This window comes from Eriocheir sinensis, chromosome 31 (assembly GCF_024679095.1).
Source record: "Eriocheir sinensis breed Jianghai 21 chromosome 31, ASM2467909v1, whole genome shotgun sequence".
NCBI lineage: Eukaryota > Metazoa > Arthropoda > Malacostraca > Decapoda > Varunidae > Eriocheir > Eriocheir sinensis.
The window spans coordinates 14928100-14951180 of NC_066539.1; the positions used below are offsets into that span (position 1 = coordinate 14928100).

The following is a 23081-nucleotide window of genomic DNA, read 5'->3' on the forward strand; positions in this document are numbered from 1 at the left end:
TCCATTGATACTCACATATGATGTTGTACTACTGTACCTTTTATATTTGCCAGCTCGATAAGCTGTAACAACAACAAAATTATGTTGTAGTTCTTAGAATGAGGAAACAGCAGCAGTATAGTTATAGTGGCAATCAATTAATACTTTTAAATCTTTGTGGTCTCATGCAACCATGCAAAGCATATCATTTGAAAGCTCTTGGGTCAGGGTGCTCACTAAAAATAGTGCCCCATCTCCCCCACCCATAAAAAAATACAGAACTGCAGGAATATGCTTTGCAAGCATTGCTCATTCTGCAATTGAACACAGTGCACTAGGTAGAGATGGAAGAATATAAATACTATAAATTTATAAGTGTGCCATCCTGGCACAGCTATGACAGAACTGCAGAGCGTATTCCTGCAGTTTTATTGAGTCTTACAAATCTCTACCTCACACATGGCTCTTTATCACAAATACCTACTACTGTATGAACATAATAAAAATGATGGAAGGGAAAATTAAAAATTAATGAAATAAAATAAAAGTAGGCTTAAAGAAACTGAAAATGGCAAGAAATGGCTTAAATTTAAGGGAAGCATTTTAATGAAAATTTAAGTTCAGAAAAAAACTTAGATGGGGTGTAAAAAGCTTCTTTAGTCACTCAACAGTAAAATAACAAATTGAGAAATGGATATTCTTACTGTCTCAAATAATTATCTTACAAAGCTGAACAACATTGAATCTAACGACTCTAAATCTTCTGAGTATCACAATCCCATTGTTACTGGGGTAGTCAATTTTCACAATGCCTGCATTTACAGATCAGCAAATTATCAAAACAGATTATACAAGCTAAAAAGTATTTACATTAAGATCACACTGAGATATATTTCAAGAAATGAGCAAATAAAAACATGAACACTGCACATAACTTATCTGATATAAAAAGTTATTTACCTTAAGTATTTCTATGTAGTAAGGAACACATCACACCTTGTTCACAGACTTTTGGATTGTTCTGTAAATTTTCAGATTTAAAACTTTTGTTGCCATTGCACTTATCTACTGTACTTAGAAAAATATATTTTCTAGAAAATCTGATTTGCTACAGACATTAACAAAATTTCACTGCTAAATCAGAAACTCACATAAATATTGCAAATGAGATAATACAAATGTTTCCTATGTTGGGTGAGACAAAATGATACTAATATCTGGCAATCCTAATATAAAGGCACTATACCATGACAGCATCATCGCTAAAATCCTGGTGCAGCCTTGATGTGACACTTCCATCTTCACTATTCTTTTCTGGCTTCCATGATGAAGCTTCTTCCTTCTGTTTTCCAGCTATGTCACCTGGATGAAAAAAAACTATCAGTTAAAAAAGATATTTTGACTTTAATATTTCCATAAAATATTCAAAGAAACTAATTTCCTTAAAAAATATTAAATCATACAAGAATGAGTAATAAAAATCCAATCATTTCACTGCATAAAAATACATTGCTATGCATAAAGTAATTAAAAAAAATTGTTTCTTGAACACCTTTTTTCTGATCAGTTACATTTTGGCCTCATGTCCAGTGTGGGAATTTGGTCAGAGACCATGTTGCATTAGATGAAATTTGCACTGGACAAACAAAAGAACATGGGAAAAATTAATAAATTGTGCCGCAAATGGTAAACAAACCTACATTGTATGTCCAGAGCATGGTTGAATAAATCTTATTACATTTTGTGTGGTCAATGGGTCAAACAGTATCCAGTAAGTGCATACATCAAACCCTATCAGCCGGCAATAATTTGGCCAGTCAAAAATAAAAAGAAAACAACAATAAAAAATATGACTTTCAAGCCTAAACTGAACGATACAGAATCACTTCCAGCTATGTGATTTGAGAATAAATGGAACAATTAGCTCTGAGTGAGACTGGGGAGGGTGGTATTGAGTCTGGGTACTGCTTCAGGTACAAAATCAAGAAATTTCCACTAAGTAAGCCACTAACTTTTCAATTCAACCATCTCACCTGGGATGAGGAGCATACCTGAATCTTCAGAAATGGTTTCCTTACATCCATGGTCATATGGTGCTAAGGGACTAGGTGTTCCATATATATCTTCCATGGATCCAGCAAGTGACATATCAGTAGACAAAAGGTCCTCTTCAGAGCTCACACGTGCTAGAGCAGGTAGCTGAATTTCTAAGCGAATTCGAGTGTCACGCAGATTTTCTAGCCTTTCTTCTAAATCCTCTTCACTTGGACCACTAAATCCACTCTGCATACTAACAACTGATGAACCTTCTGGTATAGTGGAAGTTGATGCCCCTTCAATTTGGGAAGCACATCTGCCATATGGTCGTGGCTGAAAAAGATTATTGATATGATAATTCATGTTTTAGATTCAAACTATTATATACATAAAAATTAATGGAATCAAGAATCTACGTCATTCACTGGCGCAGACGTTGGCGTCACAGTATGGAAAGGATCAAGAGGAAATGGGAGAGGCTTAATCCTCTTCTAAACCTCTCAATCCTCCTCTAAATTCCTCTTAATCCTCTTCCATAGTGAAGGGGTTAAAGCATCTAGTGCAGCCAATGTCAACAAGATGAGAAAACAATTAGAACAAGCAAATGAATTGAAGTTGCTAACCCATGGTTACACTTAACGTATTCTAAATGATGGAAGATATATGTAATGAACTAACCAGCTCAGGAAAATTTATGAAGTTGACAGGGAAAATATTGATATCAAAGTAGGAGAATGTTTTCTTTTGTTTATTTTTCCATTCTATATTGATGTCCTGCAATAAGATCAAGATTTAAATCAAACAATCCTGCTTTCCAGATAATAAAATTGCAAAAATCTTCATGGTTTATGAGTGTTACATACTGCCAGCAGACCAATAAGCAGGCAGAACACCTCAACAATGTATTAGAGTGATTTGAAAGATACAGGAGGACCTGCCCAGTTCTTTTGCAGTTATAAGTACAGATAAATAAGTGTTCCAACCTTTGATGAACGAATGTAATCCAAGCGCTCCCCAGTAGAAGCAGTTTCACTATCCACACAATCAATGTCTTGTAGAGTCATCTGTACTTGTCGCAGTTGCCGTGTTACTATTATTTCTACAACCTTAAAAAAAAAAAAAGTACACTTCAGTATTATTTCCTTAGAGCAAAGGCAATATAAAACATGATAGATATTGGGCAAAGAGCATGTTTAAAATATGGTAAAATGGCTCATGCAACCTTACCGTAGTCTGTTTGGCAACATCATTGAGAGAGTCTTGAACAGTTTGAGATCGCTGGCTGCGAAGTATGCATGGGGCAAACACAATGGCCAGGGCATTAGCAGTCATACGATTGTGTTCTTCGTGTTGTGCCACTCTCACCATGTGGAAGACTAATCTCTCAAGAAGATAGAAATTTAACTTGGGGATGCCCTTGATGATACTGAAGATGGTATGAAGCTGATCTTCCTCATCTTGCAACTCAGTAGCATGAAGAAGGGTATCATAGCAGTCATAGGTGAGGAGTGGCTCAGGCAACTCCCTTAAGAAAAATTTAAGTATGGTGGCCATCACATGGATAGGAGTATTATTAAAGTCAACACCGTCTGGGTCCCTCTCAATATGCGCCTTGACTGCCCGTACCTGTACCAAAGAAAAAGTCATCATCATCAGGAGTGTTTAAGGCAAACTAAAGATTAATATTTCCTAGTATATACAGATGCAAACAAATACCCACACTCAATCAAGAATGGAATATGTATCTGTAATACGGGTCCCATATTCAAGTACATTCAAGGACACAACCTCATACATTTACAACTACACATACATTCAATCAACGCTGGTATTTGTAGCTGTACTATGGGCCACATTCAAAGAAACCTAAGATAAATAAGATGGAGAGAATACAGAGAATGCCACCAAATAATAACCAAAGTTTGAGAAAGTAAGCACATGAATAATTATTAGTATGAAAGCTAGAGTTATTATTACTTCATTGTAAAGATCAGAATCAATTTTCTATTTTCTTATTCCAGTAATTATTAGCCCTCTCGTGCACCGTAAGTTTCCAATAAGTTTCTGTACCACTCACCATGCATTTCTCAGGCCTGACAGACCTTTTCTTGCCGCCGCAATACTCTACATTCCCGGTATCAATGGCTTCATAAAGACTTGTACTAGAACATGCACAAATAAAAATAGGGGAAAATAAACAATACCTAATCCTAAGTACCAACTCTTCCCCACTCACTAGCTCAAAATTTTGTGGGTCAACTTTTTTTTAGCCGAATATATGTTTTGAAGCGGAATTTAGTGAGGATTCTTATGGTATCCTCAAAATCCTCATGCACCTATTAGTTCCCGAGTTACAGCAAGAAGGAGTTAACGCTCCTCATCTATGCTCATCGCTCCTCATCCACGCTCCTTAGAAAGGTTGCCGTATGTTACCATTAACCCTTTTTAAAACTTTATGATGCATTTCGCGTCATCGTGCGCCAGGACCTTTTACCCTTGATGACGCGAAACTCCATATCTAAGTGAGCTCAATAAGACAGTAAAAACGTATCCTAGTGACTTCGACGCAACAGTAAGTAATTATCATACTATTCCGTGGCTACCTTAACCAATAACAGCCCAGAATCACTCTTTTTTCCTTATAATTAACGCAAAACACTTATTTAGGAAGGTCAGGGCATGTATACTGACCTTTCTTAGCAATATAAGTGTGTTTTTCTTATATTAATAGAGGAAGAAAATTAGAAAGACAAGGTACAGAAGAATGTAAATTGAGCTTTCTTTACAAGAGAGAGAGAGAGAGAATGTAAGGTAAGAAGAATGTCCATATCATTCATTATTCCTGTAAAAAATAATTAACTGATAATACTCTCATTAAGTAATATTTTGATATCTGTGACACAGCTTACCTTGGTTTGGGCTCCAGACTTGCGGTACAGACCTTCAGTGTAAAGTCCATAAAGTTCTATACTAGTAATGAGACGATCTACTACTAAGGGGATTTTTCCACCAGAACGAACCAACTGTTCTAGAGGCACACCAAACACCCGGTTCCTAGAAGGAGTTGCACCAGTTCCAACTACAACAGGCTTTGGTCCATCCTGAACACATTTAAGGTCTGCTTTCTTGTAGCACTTCAAGTGACACGTAACTTTGCACTCTGTAAAGGAGAAGTGAATAAGTAGATTTTAGCAATGGCAGTGTACAGTCAGTTCTCCAAAAGGAGTTGTACTAACATGGACTGACCACACAACTTCCAAAAAAAACCTGGGTGATATGTTTATTTTTTGGCAGTTGGATGGTTATACCATCTTGCCCCACCCCCACATGTGATGTCAGATACTCTGTGAGTACTGGTTGCTTTTAGGGCCTCCTCTCACTTGCCCTGTCTCTTGTCAAAGCACTGCCTGGTGCCAGTACCATGGGGAGGCGGTGGCTGAATGGAGGAGGATGCGAGTTCAATCCCCGACCGGTGCCACCAAGCTGGGATATATATATATATATATATATATATATATATATATATATATATATATATATATATATATATATATATATATATATATATATATATATATATATATATATATATAATAGTTTCTACACTCTTTAGGGTTGCTATTTCCGAGATATAATGAGTATTTAGGAAGGTGAACCCTACATATCTGATAAAGTGTCCTTAATCCACATAGCTTATTTTTAGCAGATGCCAAAGACATAAATTTTTGCTGGTAATATATTTTTTGCTAGCTTTGAGTTCAAGATAACCAAGAGCTTGCATGTATTGAGCACATAAGAACATAAGAATCTGACCCTAAGCTCCTACGCCCATCTAATATCGCTGTCCATGAATTTATCTAGTCTATTTTGAATGACAATTGTATTGGCACTCACCACATGACTGCTAAGCCTATTCCACTCATCCACCACCCTATTAGTAAACAATTTTTGCCTATGTCCCTGTTGAATCTGAATTTATCCAGTTTAAACCCGTTGTTTGTCCCTCCTACTTCTTCTACCAACAAAACCTTATGAATGTCTCCCTTATTAAAGCCCTTCATCCATTTATAAACCTCGATCATGTCTCCACTTTCTAGAGAATGCAAGTTTAACTGTTTGAGTCTTTCAGCAAGTTTCTTAACCCCTGAATCATCTTAGTCATCCTCCTCTGCACCGATTCTAACATTTTGATATCCATTCTATAGTAGGGTGACCAGAACTGAACCGCATAGTCAAGATGAGGTCTAACTAATGCTAAATATAGTTTGAGGAAGACTTCGGGGCTTCTGTTGCTTACGCTCCTTGAAATAAATCCCAGTACCCTATTAGCTCGATTTCTAGCTTGAATGCATTGTGCCCTTGGACGGAGATCAGAGCTCACTAAGACCCCTAAATCCCTCTCGCACCCAGACCTACTAATGAGAGTGTCATTTAAGCAATAGTTATGTGAGGGGTTGTTCCTACCTACACTCAGAATACTGCACATATGAGAAAAGGTTCTAGTGTAGTCATATGCAGACATGGACATGGCTAGGCATGTGTCCGGCAACTAATAGACTTAGCCGAACTCCAGATTTTTGATCTGGATTGTTTTCAGTTCCTGCGTATGTCCAACACTGCTGTACCCCGGATTCTGTTTCGGAAATCTGATATCTGGGAAATAGAGGGTCGAGCGTATTTTTCAAAAACTCTGATATAATTATATTTTCCGATAGGTTCTTTTGTTTGTCCATCGCTAATTTCAGCCAACATGATGCAATCTCTGAACGAAATCCTGCACTGGATGCCAGGCCACTGTTCTTAGCACATTGTATTTTCCAACAACTTTAACTGAATATTGTTATTTGTGTGGGTAAATTAGTTTTCAGTCTGGTATCGCTGGTGTAAGTGTGTGAGGAGAGCAGTGGGAATGATGCGTAAACTGTAAACAAACACACTCTCATGATCGAACACCATTTTCATGTTTGACTATGAGTTATTTTTTCTGCATTGCATTAGCATAAGTTTTTTACTGTATTGTAAGCAGAAATATATGAAAATAAGGTTTGATCCATGGTAGGCTATCATCATCAGTACAGCAGTGAGGAGATGAATCCATATAAGTGAGAGTAAATGTTCAAAGTTACAAATTTATACTAATGCATTGCAGAATTTTCTCAGAAAGGCAATGATGGCCTCAGTTTTTCTTAATATCAAACAGTAGTGTCAGGAAATCAAGTGAATGAAGTGTGTGAAATCGTCACCTTGGAGAGGTGGCATCACCTGGGGCATGCATCCTGGGGTCAGCCTTAGATGAACACTAGGCAATAATTTGAACTCTATGGAGAGTACCTCATAGACAGTTCTCCAGGTGCTTGAGTGTGGCACTGTGTGTATAGCCAATATGGTCTATCTGAGAGCAAGTCTGCATTGAGCAAAAGCCACAGCATAAATTATTAAACTACCTGTCTCCCACTGTACATCTCACCCTGTGGAGCTCATGGTTGCTGACTTTCCTGTTCGGGAACTGAGGTTGTGTTTGGAAACTAGTGTGTTTTTGGTTCGGAAAATATGTTCAGAAGCTGATTTATTTGAGATGAGATTTGTTTGACAATGGAGGCTTCACTGTACTAATGTGTGACAGCATGCTAACTCCTACACCACAAAGACAAGCATTAGGTTACTACAGTTTATCCTCCTAAGATTTCTCTCAAGTACCCATTCATCAATTTACTAACAATAAATGATGAACAAGCCAGTGAGCTATGTACTATTTGCTCCAGATTACTAGATCAAAACATGGGCAGGATTTTATATACATGTATACAATTTACTGCACTTTGGAGCACAAAATAATCAATCATAATGGAAAATAACACTAACATATGACCAAAAAATTAAATAAATAAATAAATAAAAAAGAAAAAAATTGTGTAAAATTGGTATAATGGTAAGACACTTACTTTGGCAGGTGAGAACTTTCATGGAGAGCCATATGAATGAGTTGCACAATTCACACTGAGTGGGAATATTGACTGTGCTTTGAGTAAATACATGACTTCCATGAACCACTTCTTCTACCTGAAATAAATATTAATGTTTACTCAACAAGGCTTACAATGTTCTTCAAACAAGATAATGTAACAGGAATAATGCTAATAATATGGTATACAGATCTGAAAGTTGTAATCTCATTGTCCAAAACTCCATACTTATAATGTTTGAAAACATACCTTTTTCTTTTTACGCCTGTGTCTCTTCCTTCTAAGTTTTTCTTCAACAGGTTTCTTCTTTTCTCGGATGAACTCATCCAGAAATCCTCGGAAAGCATTAACTCCCATGGTAACAGGAAATGTATCATTCTCCATTTTTTCTTTACACACAGTATTCATCACCTTAAAAGAAATATCCAGATTACAATAAAATTCACTGTCATTCATTGAGAACTTAAAAACAGTTCTATTGACATTCATTACTTTATTAACATAAAATGAAATGACATTCAAACACATTCCATTTTAAAAATTGATTGGTGTTATACTGAGTGAAATCTAATTAATACTGATTGCAGTAAATCCTTGCTGATGCAGCAAATGAAAACTGACAACTTATAAGGTCAGTAGCTAATCTAGAATTATTACATTGTTTCAGTAGTAACATTATTAAAGTTAGGAGAATGTTGGAATTATAATTTGATTAATTATGAAGCAGAAACTATTCACACTGCTATTCAAAAGATTATATGACATTTATTTTACACTACGAGTAGAGCAACATCGTAAATTCTGCATTGATTCTAGCCTCGCTGAGTTAGTCAGTATTCTGAGTTGTGCAATCCTACCCCTGATCTGCACAAAAAATTCAAAATTAAAAAAAAACATGGCACTGTACAGTAACAGCTGGCAAACTGAAACATGGTATTTTCACTAGACACTTGAAAAAGTGAAAAGTAGAGCTCAAAGATACTGAGTCAGTTTGGGTAGGGGTGTGCAGGCAGCCAACATGTGCAAGACTGAGGAGTGGGTAAAGAGAGTGAGGGAGTGTAGGGTGGGTAAGTGTTCAAACAAATGTGGGCATGCCATGCTGAGTGTAAACCATGAGATGTGCCTACAACTTGGCAGCATGCTGTGATGCATCAGAGACTGCAAGAGTGAGTTGGATCACATGGCCTAGGTGTGGAGTGTGTTCAATGGACTCAATAGGCACAGAATTTCCTGCAGGTGGAGGGGTGACTCCACTGGGACAGTGGATCAGCTGTGCACTACACAGCAGCAGTAAAAGCTTAACCCCTTCAACATGAGGACGTGTATACTGTGTCCTTGTGTGCCCCGTACCATATCCAAGGACGTGCATACTGCGTCCTGGCGTGCTTTAGCCAATATACGAGTTATTTTATCTTTAAATTTATGCTTACATCTCAAAATTATCAATTAAGTTGCATTTCTTTATGTGCACCATTTAATTCTGCATGTTTTCATATATAATACATGATGATTATGTTGAGTTTATGGCTGAAAACTTGTTATATTCAACAGCGACGTTTGAAATTTGGTGCGCACGGCAATCCCAGATACGGCGCAGGGTGCTGTTTAGGCCCGGCAGTAGTGAGTTTCTTTATGTGCACCATTTAATTCTGCATGTTTTCATATATAATACTTGATGATTATGTTGAGTTTATGGCTGAAAACTTGTTATATTCAATAGCGACATTTGAAATTTGGCGCGCACGGCGATCCCGGATACGGCACAGGGCGCTGTTTTCGCCCGGCCGTAGTGAAAGGGTTAAATTAACACATATAAATGAAGGGGCTGCTGTAGTCAAGTAGTCCAAGCAGACAACACGTGCTTGTTTGAGGAGCGAGCAGGGAGAGTGAGGGTACATGTTTTTAATACAAGAATAGCGCGTGCAAGCCTTGACAAGTGTAAACCACGACACGTGGAGATAACTCAGCAGCATACAGAGATGAATCAGAGAGTGCTGGAGAGTGAGGTCAGATGGCCCAAGTGTGAATACACGTTCTAAAAAATGGGGGTGAGCATGCCGAGTGTAAACAACAGGATGTGGTTAACACTGGGCAATATGCCGAGATGCATGATTTTTTTTTTCTTCACTATTTGCTTGAATTAAAAATTTATTTTTTAATTAATATTTTGTTGCATTGCTGAGTTATATCAAATTCCGAGTTATAAAGGTTTTACTGTATATATATATATATATATATATTATATATATATATATATATATATATATATATATATATATATATATATATATATATATATATATATATATATATATATATATATATATATATATATATATATATATATATATATATATATATATATATATATATATATATATATATATATATATATATATATATATATATATATATATATATATATATATATAAATATATATATATATATATATATCAACGACAAGCGTAGTGAAGGTAGATAGAGTTCAAATTATCTAAACGTCTGAAACTAGTGTATAGAGATGAAGTACTAGTTCTGGAGGATTGGAGATCATAAAGGTGAGATTGGAAGTGAAAGTAGTGTCCAAAAGATATGGATATGTAAATTTTTACAGACATCCATGTATGGGGTTTTCTGGAGGTTGTGATGGTGGAAAACAAGATATTAAGATAGTGTAAGCATATAAATATATAAGATAAAAACACATAAAAAATAATACAAACATACCTAAAACCTTGTAAGCTGCAACTAAATAAATATGAAAAGGTAAACAAAGATACCTTTGCCTTTCACTTATGCATTAAACTTTATCATGTTTAAATACACTTACCCATCCATCTAGAGCCTAATTTTTTCATGGTATAATATCTCAGGTTTATGGCAGGCATTCATTTTTCTTTCTAAGAATGAAAGCATCAATGAATTTGCAACTTTCTACAACCAATCTCATACCTGTTCAAAGCTCTTGATGAGGTCTTTATACTTGAGGATGAGGTCAGGAGAGTCTTTCTGAAATTCCACAGAATAAGTAGAGACTAAATTGTTCTTGAACTCTCTCAAAGACAGGCAAAACATCTGGTCTACTTGGGAATCTTTACGATCCCGTAATCGAAGGCTTAAATCAAGTTCTTTGGCTGCAGAATCCCTAGAAGAGGAGCGGTCCAGGCTCTGTGAGCGAGTGTCTGCCTTATAAACCTCCTTTTCCTCCAGGTCATGTAACTGAAAAGACATAGAATTACATTCAAACCTGTTTTCTTATCCATTTCTGCTATATGTTTTATTTTATGTTGACGGAGGCAAGCTAAGGGCAAAACAAATATACAAAACAAATTCAGCGACATATACTCTGCACAAAAAGAAAATGGAAGAATATTCCAAAGGAATAATCAATTTTGGTTTGAGAGATGTTTTGATACTCCCATCTTGACAAAGTTTAAGTCATAGGAAGGAGGAAATAATGATGAAGGAAGCTGGTTCCAAAGTTTACCGGTAAAGAGGACAAAAGGGTGAAGATACAGATAAACGTTGGTATTCTATGGTTAGCCCTAGAGTATCAACGTTGTACCAAATCCTGCCACACGGCCTTTTTCAAAGTGCTGCAAAGGCCGCTGTGAGCACAGTTCCCTGGGCTTCCTGAAGTGTTCAGTGTGAGTTACACATTAACTTGAACTCCACATGTGAATGGTCTTTTTAAATTACTAATAATCATTGAATGTTTGATTGGATAAAAAATCTTTTTTATGCCATTGGGAAGCTAATGTGTCAAGGATTATCTTGGTATATGTTTCACTAAAATCGTATGGCTGGTTTTCGAAATATTCAAATGTAAAACTTTAGGAGTGATTTTTTTGAGTTTAAAAAAAATGGTGCTTGGATCGTTCTCCCGCAGAGCTACTCATATATATATATATATATATATATATATATATATATATATATATATATATATATATATATATATATATATATATATATATATATATATATATATATATATATATATATATATATATATATATATATATATATATATATATATATATATATTAGTAAAGGATTTACAAAGTGACAAAAACAACTTGTTTCCAATGTTGTAAAATATCACATATATACTAATAACAAATAATAATAATAAATAAATGATTTTGCTAACAATATCATCTAATTATATTACAGTGTATTACCTTTCTTCTGATGTATTCATCCAGGCATCTCAGCTCATGAGCATCTTTGATAACTTCATCAGACTTATCAATGAACTCTGAGGTTCTTGTTAAATTCCAATTTTCCTCTTGTTCCATACGTCGAGGTTTCTTGATTTGAGGACTGGCATTTTCCTTTCCACATTGTGGGGTTTCTTGGCAAGGAACTTTAAGTGCACACTTGACACATTGTACATGGAAGACTTTTTTACAACCTGAAACATGGTTACAATGTCATACAAATAATTTTAACTGTTTATTAAAAATACCTACACCTCCTTCCAGTGTTGTAAATATCTTGAACTCAGAGCATTGAAATTCTCCATAAAATAAAGTTGTGGGTATTGTTTGCTTAATGGGAGAGTACGCCGTCAAATATTAAAATAAAAACTGAAAATATATGAAATTAAGTTATATATTGTCCCAACATCTACTGGCTTAGAGACATTGAGTGGTGGTGTAAGGGATTTCAATACCCTATGTGTGGGTGTAGTGCACTGGGAGTCATTACTGTGGATTTTTTGCAGTGATATATAATAATCACATATCAGTGCTTCCTAGTGAATCTCACAACTCAGTTGGTGCCTCTCGTCACGGTACTTTAATGCTCAAGGCCACCGCTCTACGGCCTTCACCCTCAGTGCATGGGGAACGCTGGTTGGAAGGGGACCTCAGCTGCATGCATAAAACAAGGACTGGAGCTCAGAGAGAAAAGAAGAATAACACCAAGCAAGGGGAAGAAAAGGAAGAGGAAGGAGGACAGTTGCCGTTGTTTAAGAGTTAAAAAAATAAATCAAGTATATGAAACCAGATATTGAAAAAGCAATCACATATGTTTGTAAGGATAATAGTAAAGTATCTTATGTGTGAGTAAGAAAGAAATCGGTGAACAAACGACAGAACAGACCCGAGGCAAAGTTAAAAAATAAATAAATAAATAAATATATATATCAATGGAAATAATAGTAAAATCTCTTCCACCAAGATATTCAAAATTACAGGACTAGCAAACCAGTACTTACTTAAACACTTGTAACCAGAATTAATGAAAAATCCAGTGAATGGCTTGTCACAGGCAGTACATAATTCCTTCTTTAGAAGAGTGGACTGCTTCAGTGAATGGGGAGAATTAGCCAGGATATGTTTGAGAGCTGGCGTTTCATCACCAACTGAAGGCTGGGACGCAGAGCTCACACCTTGCTCTAAGCTGTAAAGAATATTGAGTCATTTAATACAGGCCTTTACATAAAGCTCCACTTGATGCTTCTCTAATTTTCCTCTCATAGTTTTCCATGTAACCCTTGTCCTGAAGCCTCCCCACTTGTCATCTTCCTTCCCTCCTCCACCTGTTTCCCTGCTACTAAACTTCCTTTATCTTTACTAAGAAAGCATATTGATCAGAGTTCTAGAATATTCCCTAGCTTTTGCTTCTGACATATTTCCTCATCCTTTCATCTACTACTGTAAAATATATTAATATTTGCTTTTCCATTATCTGCATATCCTCACATGTATAATTTATTTTATCAATTTTTTTTTTGGTCAAACAGCTCCCCTTAGTACTCACTATTTCCATAGATTCCATTTGCATCTACCTTTCTAACTATGCTTCCTATTTGTATATTACCCACAGACTTACATACTTGACTGCACGCCAAGGCCCTGCAAGTGATGCCTTTGGACCTGGGCTGACATCTGTGGGTGTGTCCAGTTCATCCAAAACTGACAACTTCACACACCTCACTTCCCCCTGGTTTCCTGACCCCACCATTCATTATTAAGAAAAATTGAGACCACCATCATTTTTCTGAAAAAATTCTGCATCACACTAGCATAAATTTGTAACAATAATGTAGAAACAAATGTATGGAAATCAGAGTTAAATAAAGTAGTTTATAAACATTTTTCTTGCACTTATTTCCCTTCAACTCTTAACCCCAGACAAACACATAATTTATTACCTTGAAAATCCCTGAATAACATCTGGGAGACTAGATGAAGGCTTAAGAGGTTCCTTGGCTCTGGGCTGATCTTCCCTCGAAGATCTAGGCTGGCTACTGGTTGTGCTACTGCTGCTAGCACTTCTCTCTTTTATAAAGGAAGTTTCTGTCCCACAGACTGCAGGGAAACTATGATGACTTTCTGCAGGGCTTGTGGGTGTTTGGGGCAGGGACTCAATCATTACATCTTCATTTTCACTAAAGCTTTCCTCACGTTTACCTGATGGGATACACAAGACAAGCTGAGAATAAGCATCATCCCGACATATCAGCCAATATCATCCTATCTTCTTTTTCTTTTATTCTCACCCTCTGATACTCTTCTAATCATTAAGTCATTCTACTTATTGATTTTGCAAATCCCTTTTAATATTCTTCCTTAGTTTCCCTTCTTTACAAGCATATCAGTTGTATGTGTCTTTTTCTCTCTGATCAGCTAATCAACTTCACCAGTCGTTCCCTACCCATTCATTTTTCACTGTTTTCCTTGTTTCACACACTTCTTCCCAAGCATTCATTCTAAGTGTTGGGCCTCCACCAAACTTTTCCATATCTTAGTAATTGTCATCATTCATTACCATAAAGTATCTCATTTCCCATACATTGATGGAAGGGTGTTAAAATGGCTTCACCTAAAAGAGGATATAAAGAGCAATAAGTAAAAGAATACATCCATCAGAGTAGGCAACAGGCTCCTCTACTGTTTCAGTTCCCCACAAATGAGAATGAGTACATTATTATTAGTAACACAAATTAATGTCTCACAACCTATTCAAACATTAAATATCCATTGGATTTAAGGCTGGAAAAGGTGTTCATTGATTTGGCCCATCAAGCACTGGTCTATCTTCTTCCCATCTCTTTTCCCTGCACAAACATGTTTTTTTTACCACAGCTAGCCGCCTTTTCCTGGTCCATTTCTGCCTCCTGTGTTCCCTACCAACTACACTGCTGTAGATTCTGTTCTCTTGCACCTTCCATCCTATATGACCAAACCTAAAAACATTTTCCTTGCTTTGACTTTTACATAATTTCTGCCATTCATGCCTCTCCTGCACCACTTCATCCATTACCCAATCAACTCCACAGCCTGTACATTTCCCTTTTCCCTAATCTAAATACAGAAATTTTATATTTTTGCTTCAATGAATCAAAATATCAGAACATTATTTTATCATTCCAAAACACTTTAAATTTTGGCAATATTAAGAAATCAGCATACTTTCACAGCTAAGTGAGAAAAAGTAGTAAACAGCTTCTTAAATTCTATTCATATACCACTCTTACCCATGATCATCTTCTTGAATGGTTTCTTAAATTGCCTAGAAATTTTTTGTTTGCCAAGAGGATCAGACTGTGGGGGATGCTGCTGCTGCTGCTGCTGCTGCTGCCTGGCACCCTCCTCTTTAGCACCAGAGTTGAATCTTCCCTCTGTTTGACCTGAGCTCAGAGTTGCTGAAACTATAATAATAGAAACACTATTCTACAAAAATACACTTACTTCTAGGATAAGAAGAAAGCTACTAAAAAATAGTACAAACTCCACATATACTCATGTAAAAAAGTTAATTTTCAAAACTTTTCTTGTATAATCAAGTTTCAGGGGTTAAAGTTAAATAATGCAAATATTTTTTTTCTTGGGGATAAAACCTATCAATGAACTGAACATATCATTATCATAGTAGAAGCAAGGTAGATTTTAACTAAAAAGAACAAAGCAGTCAGTCATCTGGAATCCCAATTATATGCACATATGGATAGGTTCCTCAAAACTTGTGGATAATAATTTTACTTATTAAAAACACAAGTTCTTTTATATAAAGAAGAGGATATACTCAAAGACCACTCTTTCAAACATAAGTTAGCTGCAAGAATGTCCTATATTAACCCCTAAAGGATGAGTGACCTGCAGGAGGAAATACTGGTGGGTTCCGTAAAAGGACGAGTGTCCCGCCTCCATTTTCTTTTCTTTTCCTTGTTTACTTGTGACCATCACTATTGTTCTACATCTGAAATACACTAATCAACAACATTAGGTCTAAATACATGAATACACAGGCCTAGAGGCTCATTCTCACAGCTTGTTATGATGGATAAAGGACACTTTCTTTGATATATCTAGTGAGTGTGCCGTGTCCAGTGATAGTCAATGGGATGCAGACGACCCACAGCTCTCATCATCACATTCTGACTTTTCTGACGATGGTATTTTGCCTCTGGGATTCACCTCAACCTCTAGTAAGCCACAAGACCCTCGTCCAGGTTACCCTACCTGCTCCAGCTGCCCCGCCTATTCGTAAAATACCTGACTCTGATAATGACGACATTCCAGTACGTAGGACTCATTGAACTACCTCAAAATCAGGTGCTCAAAGCTGTAGAAAGTTCCAAACCTGCATAGGCGCACAGCTAGATATGTGTGTGTGCGAGCTGTCATAACACACCACTTCTGACCTGCCTTGATTTGTTCATAAAATTTTACTTTTTTGAGTTTGTCTCCTTGATATCTACAACTTTTGTTCTCGCTGCTGATGCCGCAGGTGAGTACAGTTCGGAAATATGTGGCCGGCATCACACACACAAACAGAACACCGAATCGTAACAAGGCCGTGTTAGGCCGGATACATACACACGAACAGAACATCGTAACGTAACTCCATCGTGTAACAAAACCACCAGTGTGGACGGGACCTCATAACAACACTGCATAACACCCCCGCAAACATACATGTTACGAGTCGGGGTTCGCTCCTGTTCCGCCAGTTGTCGTTTTTTGTGCGTTGCATCAAAGGATGTTACAGGATGAGGTTACGCAGCATGTGGATGGTACGTGTGTTAGACGCATATCAACTAGCTGCACCGAGTCTGCTCTACTCGCTGACAGCTCAGTAGTCATTAAATATTCTGATACATAGTGTGAGAATTATTCGTACGAACTGTGCCTTACCACCATACCCGACGGGAGTGACCTACAGAATGTGTCATTTTGAAGCCGCAATTGAAGGCAGCTGCCTTATGATTGGCTGAGTTCTGCAAACACGCTTATGATTCGCTGTGAGTTCGATGACATCATCGACGGTGCTGAATCACTGTATGAAGGCTATTTATTGGCTCAGAAACACAACACCGGTCTTCACAGCACAGTTATCTGACGAATTTGGGTAAACACTCCTGCCCTCCCATCTTTGAAGCCATAATCGTACCCACAACTGCTTCTTCCTTCCATTTAACTGCAACAACAAGTCCTTAGCATACCTAACATCAACTCACCTCTGCTCCATGTTTTTAAGTGATTTCTCAATATTAATCCTACTATGTAATTGGAACTGTTAATATTTGGGAGGCTTTTCTTTTAAGCTGGGCCAACTTTTACTTGTGCTATATAAATAATTACAAGTTTAGCCTAAAAAAGGTATGACTTTTACAAAGGATAAACTTTACATGAGTATATGTGGTAACCAGTTTAAAATTCTGACATGAGTGGTCATCCACACTCTTTCATTTTCAGAAACTATACATATAATGTTATTTATAGCTTTAGAAAAGCAAAAAACAGGATACATTACAAAAAACGAGACAAAAAATATTATAACTAATAATTTCTATCTCCCAAGGGAATATTATTATTTCTTACCTGATACACTCTCTGCCCTCTGATTGGCCAATGGAGTCTTGGTGTATGGGCGATGTCTAAATGACTTGGGCTTGTGTGCTTGCCTCTCCCCTTCAGTGGTGATGCTGGATGATGCTGGAGGAGGCAGCTGTTTTTGCATATTCTCATCATCCTTTCTAGGTACCTGTTGTTAGCATGAACAATTGCTTTCATTTATGACAACTCCATACATGCACATCATTATGCCATTTCATAATCAAGTGATATATGCTAAAGAGAAATTACCATTTGTAAAAGTGTATCTTGAGAGGATTGATGTTGGAGCAGACCAGCCTCACTAAGACGTCTTGCAAGATTTTGGTTGAGTGGTTGCAGAGTTTCAGAGGCCCTTCTCTCTGTGAGTAACTGCTCACTTTGTCTTCTCTGAAGCTTATAGCCTTGTGTATTCTAAAAATGAACATTGTTCTTATTAATTTCTTTCTCCAACAGTGCCTATATTCCAAAGTGAAAGCTCAGAGAACAGGAGTTCTGTGAGATCAAACATCAACAAATTATCTTGAATAAGGAATAAATCTTAACCTGGTAGCAACAACAGGCCAAAGTTTTGCTTTGGCATAAACCCCCAAAATTGAAGATGCATAAACTGATCACAAATGTTATATAATGATTTGCATGAGTGATGATTTTTTCTCATTAATTCGCCTAGAGGAGCCTTTAAGAAACATGATCCCCGCAGCTACTGGGTTAAATAGCAATATAACAATTATGGAAGGAGGACGGTCCAGAGAAATGGATAGCATTACAATTTCATAAAGCATTCATGTACTGTCACCTCAGATCTTGACATAGGGTATAACCATATCAGTGCCACTGCCCTTCTTTGATGCTCAACAGGTTCAACAGGTCACCACAGGTTCAAGCTTAGAAGTTTCATTTTTACCTTGTCTTTTTACCTGGATGACCTTTCCTTCAAAACATAATGGCAAGTCTTTATCAGTACAGTGTGGCCTCATGTCTAGCAATATTAAGAAACTGAAAAAATGTTGCTGGTTTTCAAACTGCTAATTTAGGACCAAATTTTATGTGCCAAAAAATTCTAACAGGCTGAAACCATTCAAAAGTTGGCTTTTTTTCTTTACCTCACCTGCTTTAACCAACTAAAACATTTCTTTATAAAAAATAACTAGTAATAGGAAAGTCAATAAAAGCTTTCCATAAATGCTTTGAATATGCTCTCTATTAAATAAAAATTTTTAAGTGCGAGTGCTTCAGTTTCTGAGAGACTATACTGCCCTTCCTGCAGTGGAAGAGTTAGATAGAAATTATTTAATCAAGATGTAAGGGAGGAGGCATCTAAGAGGTCACAGTAAGATATTGTGAAAGGGGACTTGTTAGAAAGACATAGAGAAGTTCAGTTTTCCATACAGGAGTGTGGATACATGAAATGGACTAAACAAAGACATTGTTGAAGCAGGCAGTGTCCATAAAATGAAAGAATTTGTATAGAAGAGGAAAAGTTGCATGGAAAATTATTGAAGTTGTACCTGCAGGTTGGACTTTCTCCTTGGTGGGGGCTGAGCTGGCTCACTTGCCTCAGTAACTTCAGCAGCCCCAGTGCTGCTCGAGTCCTTTGTAGTGATGGATGTAACTGAGCTTACGTCTTTGTATCCTGAGTTTTCTTTCCCTTTGAGGTCTGAACTTTCCTCTTCCTTTAGCCTCTTTGTTTCACCTCTCTCTTTCTTTTGCTTCCATTCTTCTAACATCACCTGGAATTTTTGTCGGGCGAGATTTCCTCGGGAACAAGCCTGTGAAGAAGTGTGTAGCATGTTGAATATGTAGTAAGTTATTTGATTAATATGTTGAAAATATTGGAAAGAACATTATAAACATTAAAACAATGAAAACTAATTAAGTAAATCTTAAAAAGAATGACATGAAGTGCTTCACATTAATTACTATATGTTTTTAGTATCCCAACTCTTTATTTTAATTTCCATAACCTTCCTAGGAAGAAATCCCATGCCTAACCAAAGCAAAGGTAAGAAGTTGCACCACAACTTTTGTGGCTCAGCTTCCACTGAAACTATTTTTGTAATGCTTTCAGTATGCTGCTTCATCCTGAGCTTCAGAAAAGCTTGCAGCATTACTTTTACAAGCTTTTTCATGTGCTGCAAGGCACAACTTTTATTCAGCAACTGAAAATATATATATATATATATATATATATATATATATATATATATATATATATATATATATATATATATATATATATATATATATATATATATATATATATCTATATATATATATATATATATATATATATCTATATATATATATATATATACATACACACACACACACACAGCGGTGGGCACCGCTAACCAAAAAGTTAGCTTCACTACCTGGTAATTCACTAACTAAAAAGTTAGCTTCGCTTACACTAAACCGCTAAACTGATAAAGAAATTAGTGGAAGCTAACACTAACTGCTAACTTTTTTTCAGAGTTGGAAATGGAAGATGCATTACCCTAAAATACCAAAAAGTTTCCCTGATAATTGTCCAATTACCCTACAGCTGTGTGCTGCTTTCATGGACCAAGAGAAGGCATATGACAGTGTTGACAGGAAGGGTTTATCGGACATTATAAGGACACAATGGTGTGGGAGGGCATTTGTTTGAGGGATCAGATCTTTCTATAGGAATGTGAGTGCCTCTGAGCGTGTGAATGGTGAGTTGAGTGAGAGCTTTGGTGTTGGTCAGGGTGTAAGACGGGTGTGTGATGTCACCATGGCTTTTTAATATGTACATGGACAGTTGTATAAAAGAAATGAAAACCAGAGGAGAGGAGCTGGGTCCAAAGCTGAAAGTGAGAGGTACAGAGGAGTCATTGGTGGCAGGCCTGTTTGCAGATGATAATTTTGTTGACAGAGATGGGACACAGCAGAGGATAGTGGATGAGTTTGATAGGGTGTGTAGGAGGAGAAAGCTGAAGGTGAATGCTGGAAAGAGTAAGGTTACGGCATTTGAGAGAGCAAGAGAGCAGAGAATTGATTTTGCAAAGCCATACAGAGTTAGAGCAGAGAGCACAACAAAGAGTAGAAAATGGGTGGGGGAAAGGGAGAATGAAGGAGGTGACCAAGTTTAAATATTTTGGGAAAGTTTTATGTAACCATAGAAGTATGGAAGGTGAGGTGAAGGAAAGAGCAGTAATGGGCAGAGAGGTGGTGGGTGTCTTGGAGCTAGTTATGAGAGGAAGAAGTGATCATGGGGGTAAAGAGGGGCATAAGAAACAGTATTATCCTGAAAACTGTTGTAGGCATTAGTGATGTGGACATGGAATGCAGCACAGCAATCAAGAATATGTGAGGTGGAAATGAGAAATATAAGAGGTGACAGCAAAGGGCCTGGATTGTGGAGTGGTTGAATGGGTGAAGCGTGGTACGCTGAGATGGTTTGAACATGTGATGGGAATGAATCAAAATAAATTTGTGAAGAGAGTGTATGAGGGAAGGATTGAGGGAGGGGTGTAAAGGGAAGACCACCTGTGAAGTGGATCAATAGGGTGAGTGAGTATTAGAGCAAGAGAGTTGGAAGTAGCAGGATTGAATGTGCTGAGACAGAGTGCCAGAACAGTAAGAGATGGAGACACTTCTGCTGCAGCCACCCCCAGCAGGGAAGTTCCCTAGAGGGATAAGGGTGTCAGAGATAAAGATATAGATAGATAGAAGTCCTTATTTCATACCTGGAAGACTATGAGTGCTCTGTGGAAGTTCTGATACCATTTTCTTACAGAATATCCACGCCAAATTTTCTGAATAAATACAGCAGCATTATGTCTAATGCGCATCTTGTTCACTGCTTGCTGTGCAAGCCAACTTCGAACCTGACACTGTAAAGAGAAAATATTATGAGAACAATTCTTTAACAGCATCACAAAATTATATTTGTCAGACTATAACATATCCTAACTTGTACAGTGAAATCCTGCTTTGTGGACATAAGGGAAATCATAAACAGTACCCTCCTGAGTTTCGCACTTGCTTCGTTCCGAAGGTGTAGTGCTAAACTCGAGGGGGGGGGGGGGGGGGAGAGAGAGAGAGAGAGAGAGAGAGAGAGAGAGACTTATTAACACGTTAACCGCGTTTGAACTTCCCGCCACCTCCTGTCTTCTAATTTCCCCTTATGTATGTGACACACACACAAAAAAGTTGACGGTTGCCCAAGCTGCCACCAACACGGTGGGAAGAAAAAGGTCCAGTGTGACACCAGCTTACGGACAATCGACAACTCGCTCCCGGATGGGCGTATGGGTGTTGCCAGTAGCCACAACAGTTTGAGGAAAATGGCCAGTGTGACACCGCCTTAAGGCAATGACGTCATCGGACTCCCAGCAATCACAAGCGTGTTTTCAGAGCTCAGCCAATCGTAAGGCTTCACCTGTGGCTTTAAAACAACCCGTTCTCTTTTCCTGTTTTCTTCCTTTTTCCAAGGTACGTATTTTGAGATAACAAGGGAGTAAAGGAGGAAAAAAAGTGAGCCCTGGGGGGTAGCATGAGCCAGTTATAATGGCGCCACTATAAACAGTTGCCTGCGCCATGACGGGCTCGGGGCCGACCATCAGGCCCAGATGGATAGTCTACCGATGCCATTGGCCACATGTAAAAAAAATAAAAAATAAAAAATAAAAAAATCTCCACGGGTCGGAACAAATAAGCGCTTTTTCAGTGTTTTCAATACCTCTAGTTTTGCAATCCTCGAGTTAAGCGCAATACCTACGGAACGAAATGAGCGCGAAACTCGAGAGGGTACTGTAGTTTGTCTATTTGTGATATTTGTAAGCAGTGAGTGAAATATAGAAACAGTTAGCAAGTTGAACCTTTCTGTGAGCTGTTTTGCAGCTGCGGTGGTGGATGCACAACAGGCAATTGAAAAGTCAGTCATTTAATGATTTCTGGAGAAAAATACTATCTCCATAAAAAATAATAAAAAAATAAAAAATAAAAATAAAAAAAAAGCACAACAGACAACACTTACCTGAATCTTAATCACCATGGCTCTGAAGTTCAAAAAGTTTCTGCGCTGGTGAACGGTTCTGTACCAGCGCTGGATGACTATGATTTGAGAGAGGATTGTCTGGTGCAGATGTGTGTCAAGTTTCTGCTTCTGAGACTCTCGCATAAAAATCTTAGTGTTTCCCATCTGGTATTCACTCTCCATTAAATTCATCTCTTCCAAGAAGGATGTAACATCTGCCTGGGAGCTACGGGTAGAATGAAAAA

The 23081-nt window shown here is 37.3% G+C and overlaps 1 protein-coding gene across 4 annotated transcripts in view; it reads right to left on the reverse strand.

Annotated features, from left to right (window-relative positions):
• Window positions 1-18: 18 nt before the first annotated feature.
• The window catches only part of LOC127005931 (unconventional myosin-IXa-like), a 48790-nt gene continuing 25727 nt past the window's right edge, over window positions 19-23081 (reverse strand). For 2 of the 4 annotated variants that reach the window (XM_050875361.1, XM_050875360.1), the window contains exons 16-32: window positions 22837-23062; window positions 21545-21691; window positions 19340-19600; window positions 18081-18242; window positions 17817-17979; window positions 15470-15643; window positions 14144-14402; window positions 13205-13389; window positions 12165-12397; window positions 10933-11199; window positions 8229-8390; window positions 7959-8076; window positions 4926-5176; window positions 3244-3642; window positions 3000-3122; window positions 2013-2349; window positions 19-1341 (exon numbers count right to left, since the gene is read on the reverse strand). In XM_050875361.1, the coding sequence (XP_050731318.1) occupies window positions 1220-1341; window positions 2013-2349; window positions 3000-3122; window positions 3244-3642; window positions 4926-5176; window positions 7959-8076; window positions 8229-8390; window positions 10933-11199; window positions 12165-12397; window positions 13205-13389; window positions 14144-14402; window positions 15470-15643; window positions 17817-17979; window positions 18081-18242; window positions 19340-19600; window positions 21545-21691; window positions 22837-23062 (3589 nt within the window). In that variant the 3' untranslated portion in view covers window positions 19-1219. The remainder of the gene's footprint in view (window positions 1342-2012; window positions 2350-2999; window positions 3123-3243; window positions 3643-4925; window positions 5177-7958; window positions 8077-8228; window positions 8391-10932; window positions 11200-12164; window positions 12398-13204; window positions 13390-14143; window positions 14403-15469; window positions 15644-17816; window positions 17980-18080; window positions 18243-19339; window positions 19601-21544; window positions 21692-22836; window positions 23063-23081) is intronic. The other 2 variants (XM_050875362.1, XM_050875363.1) reach the window with 2 other exon arrangements.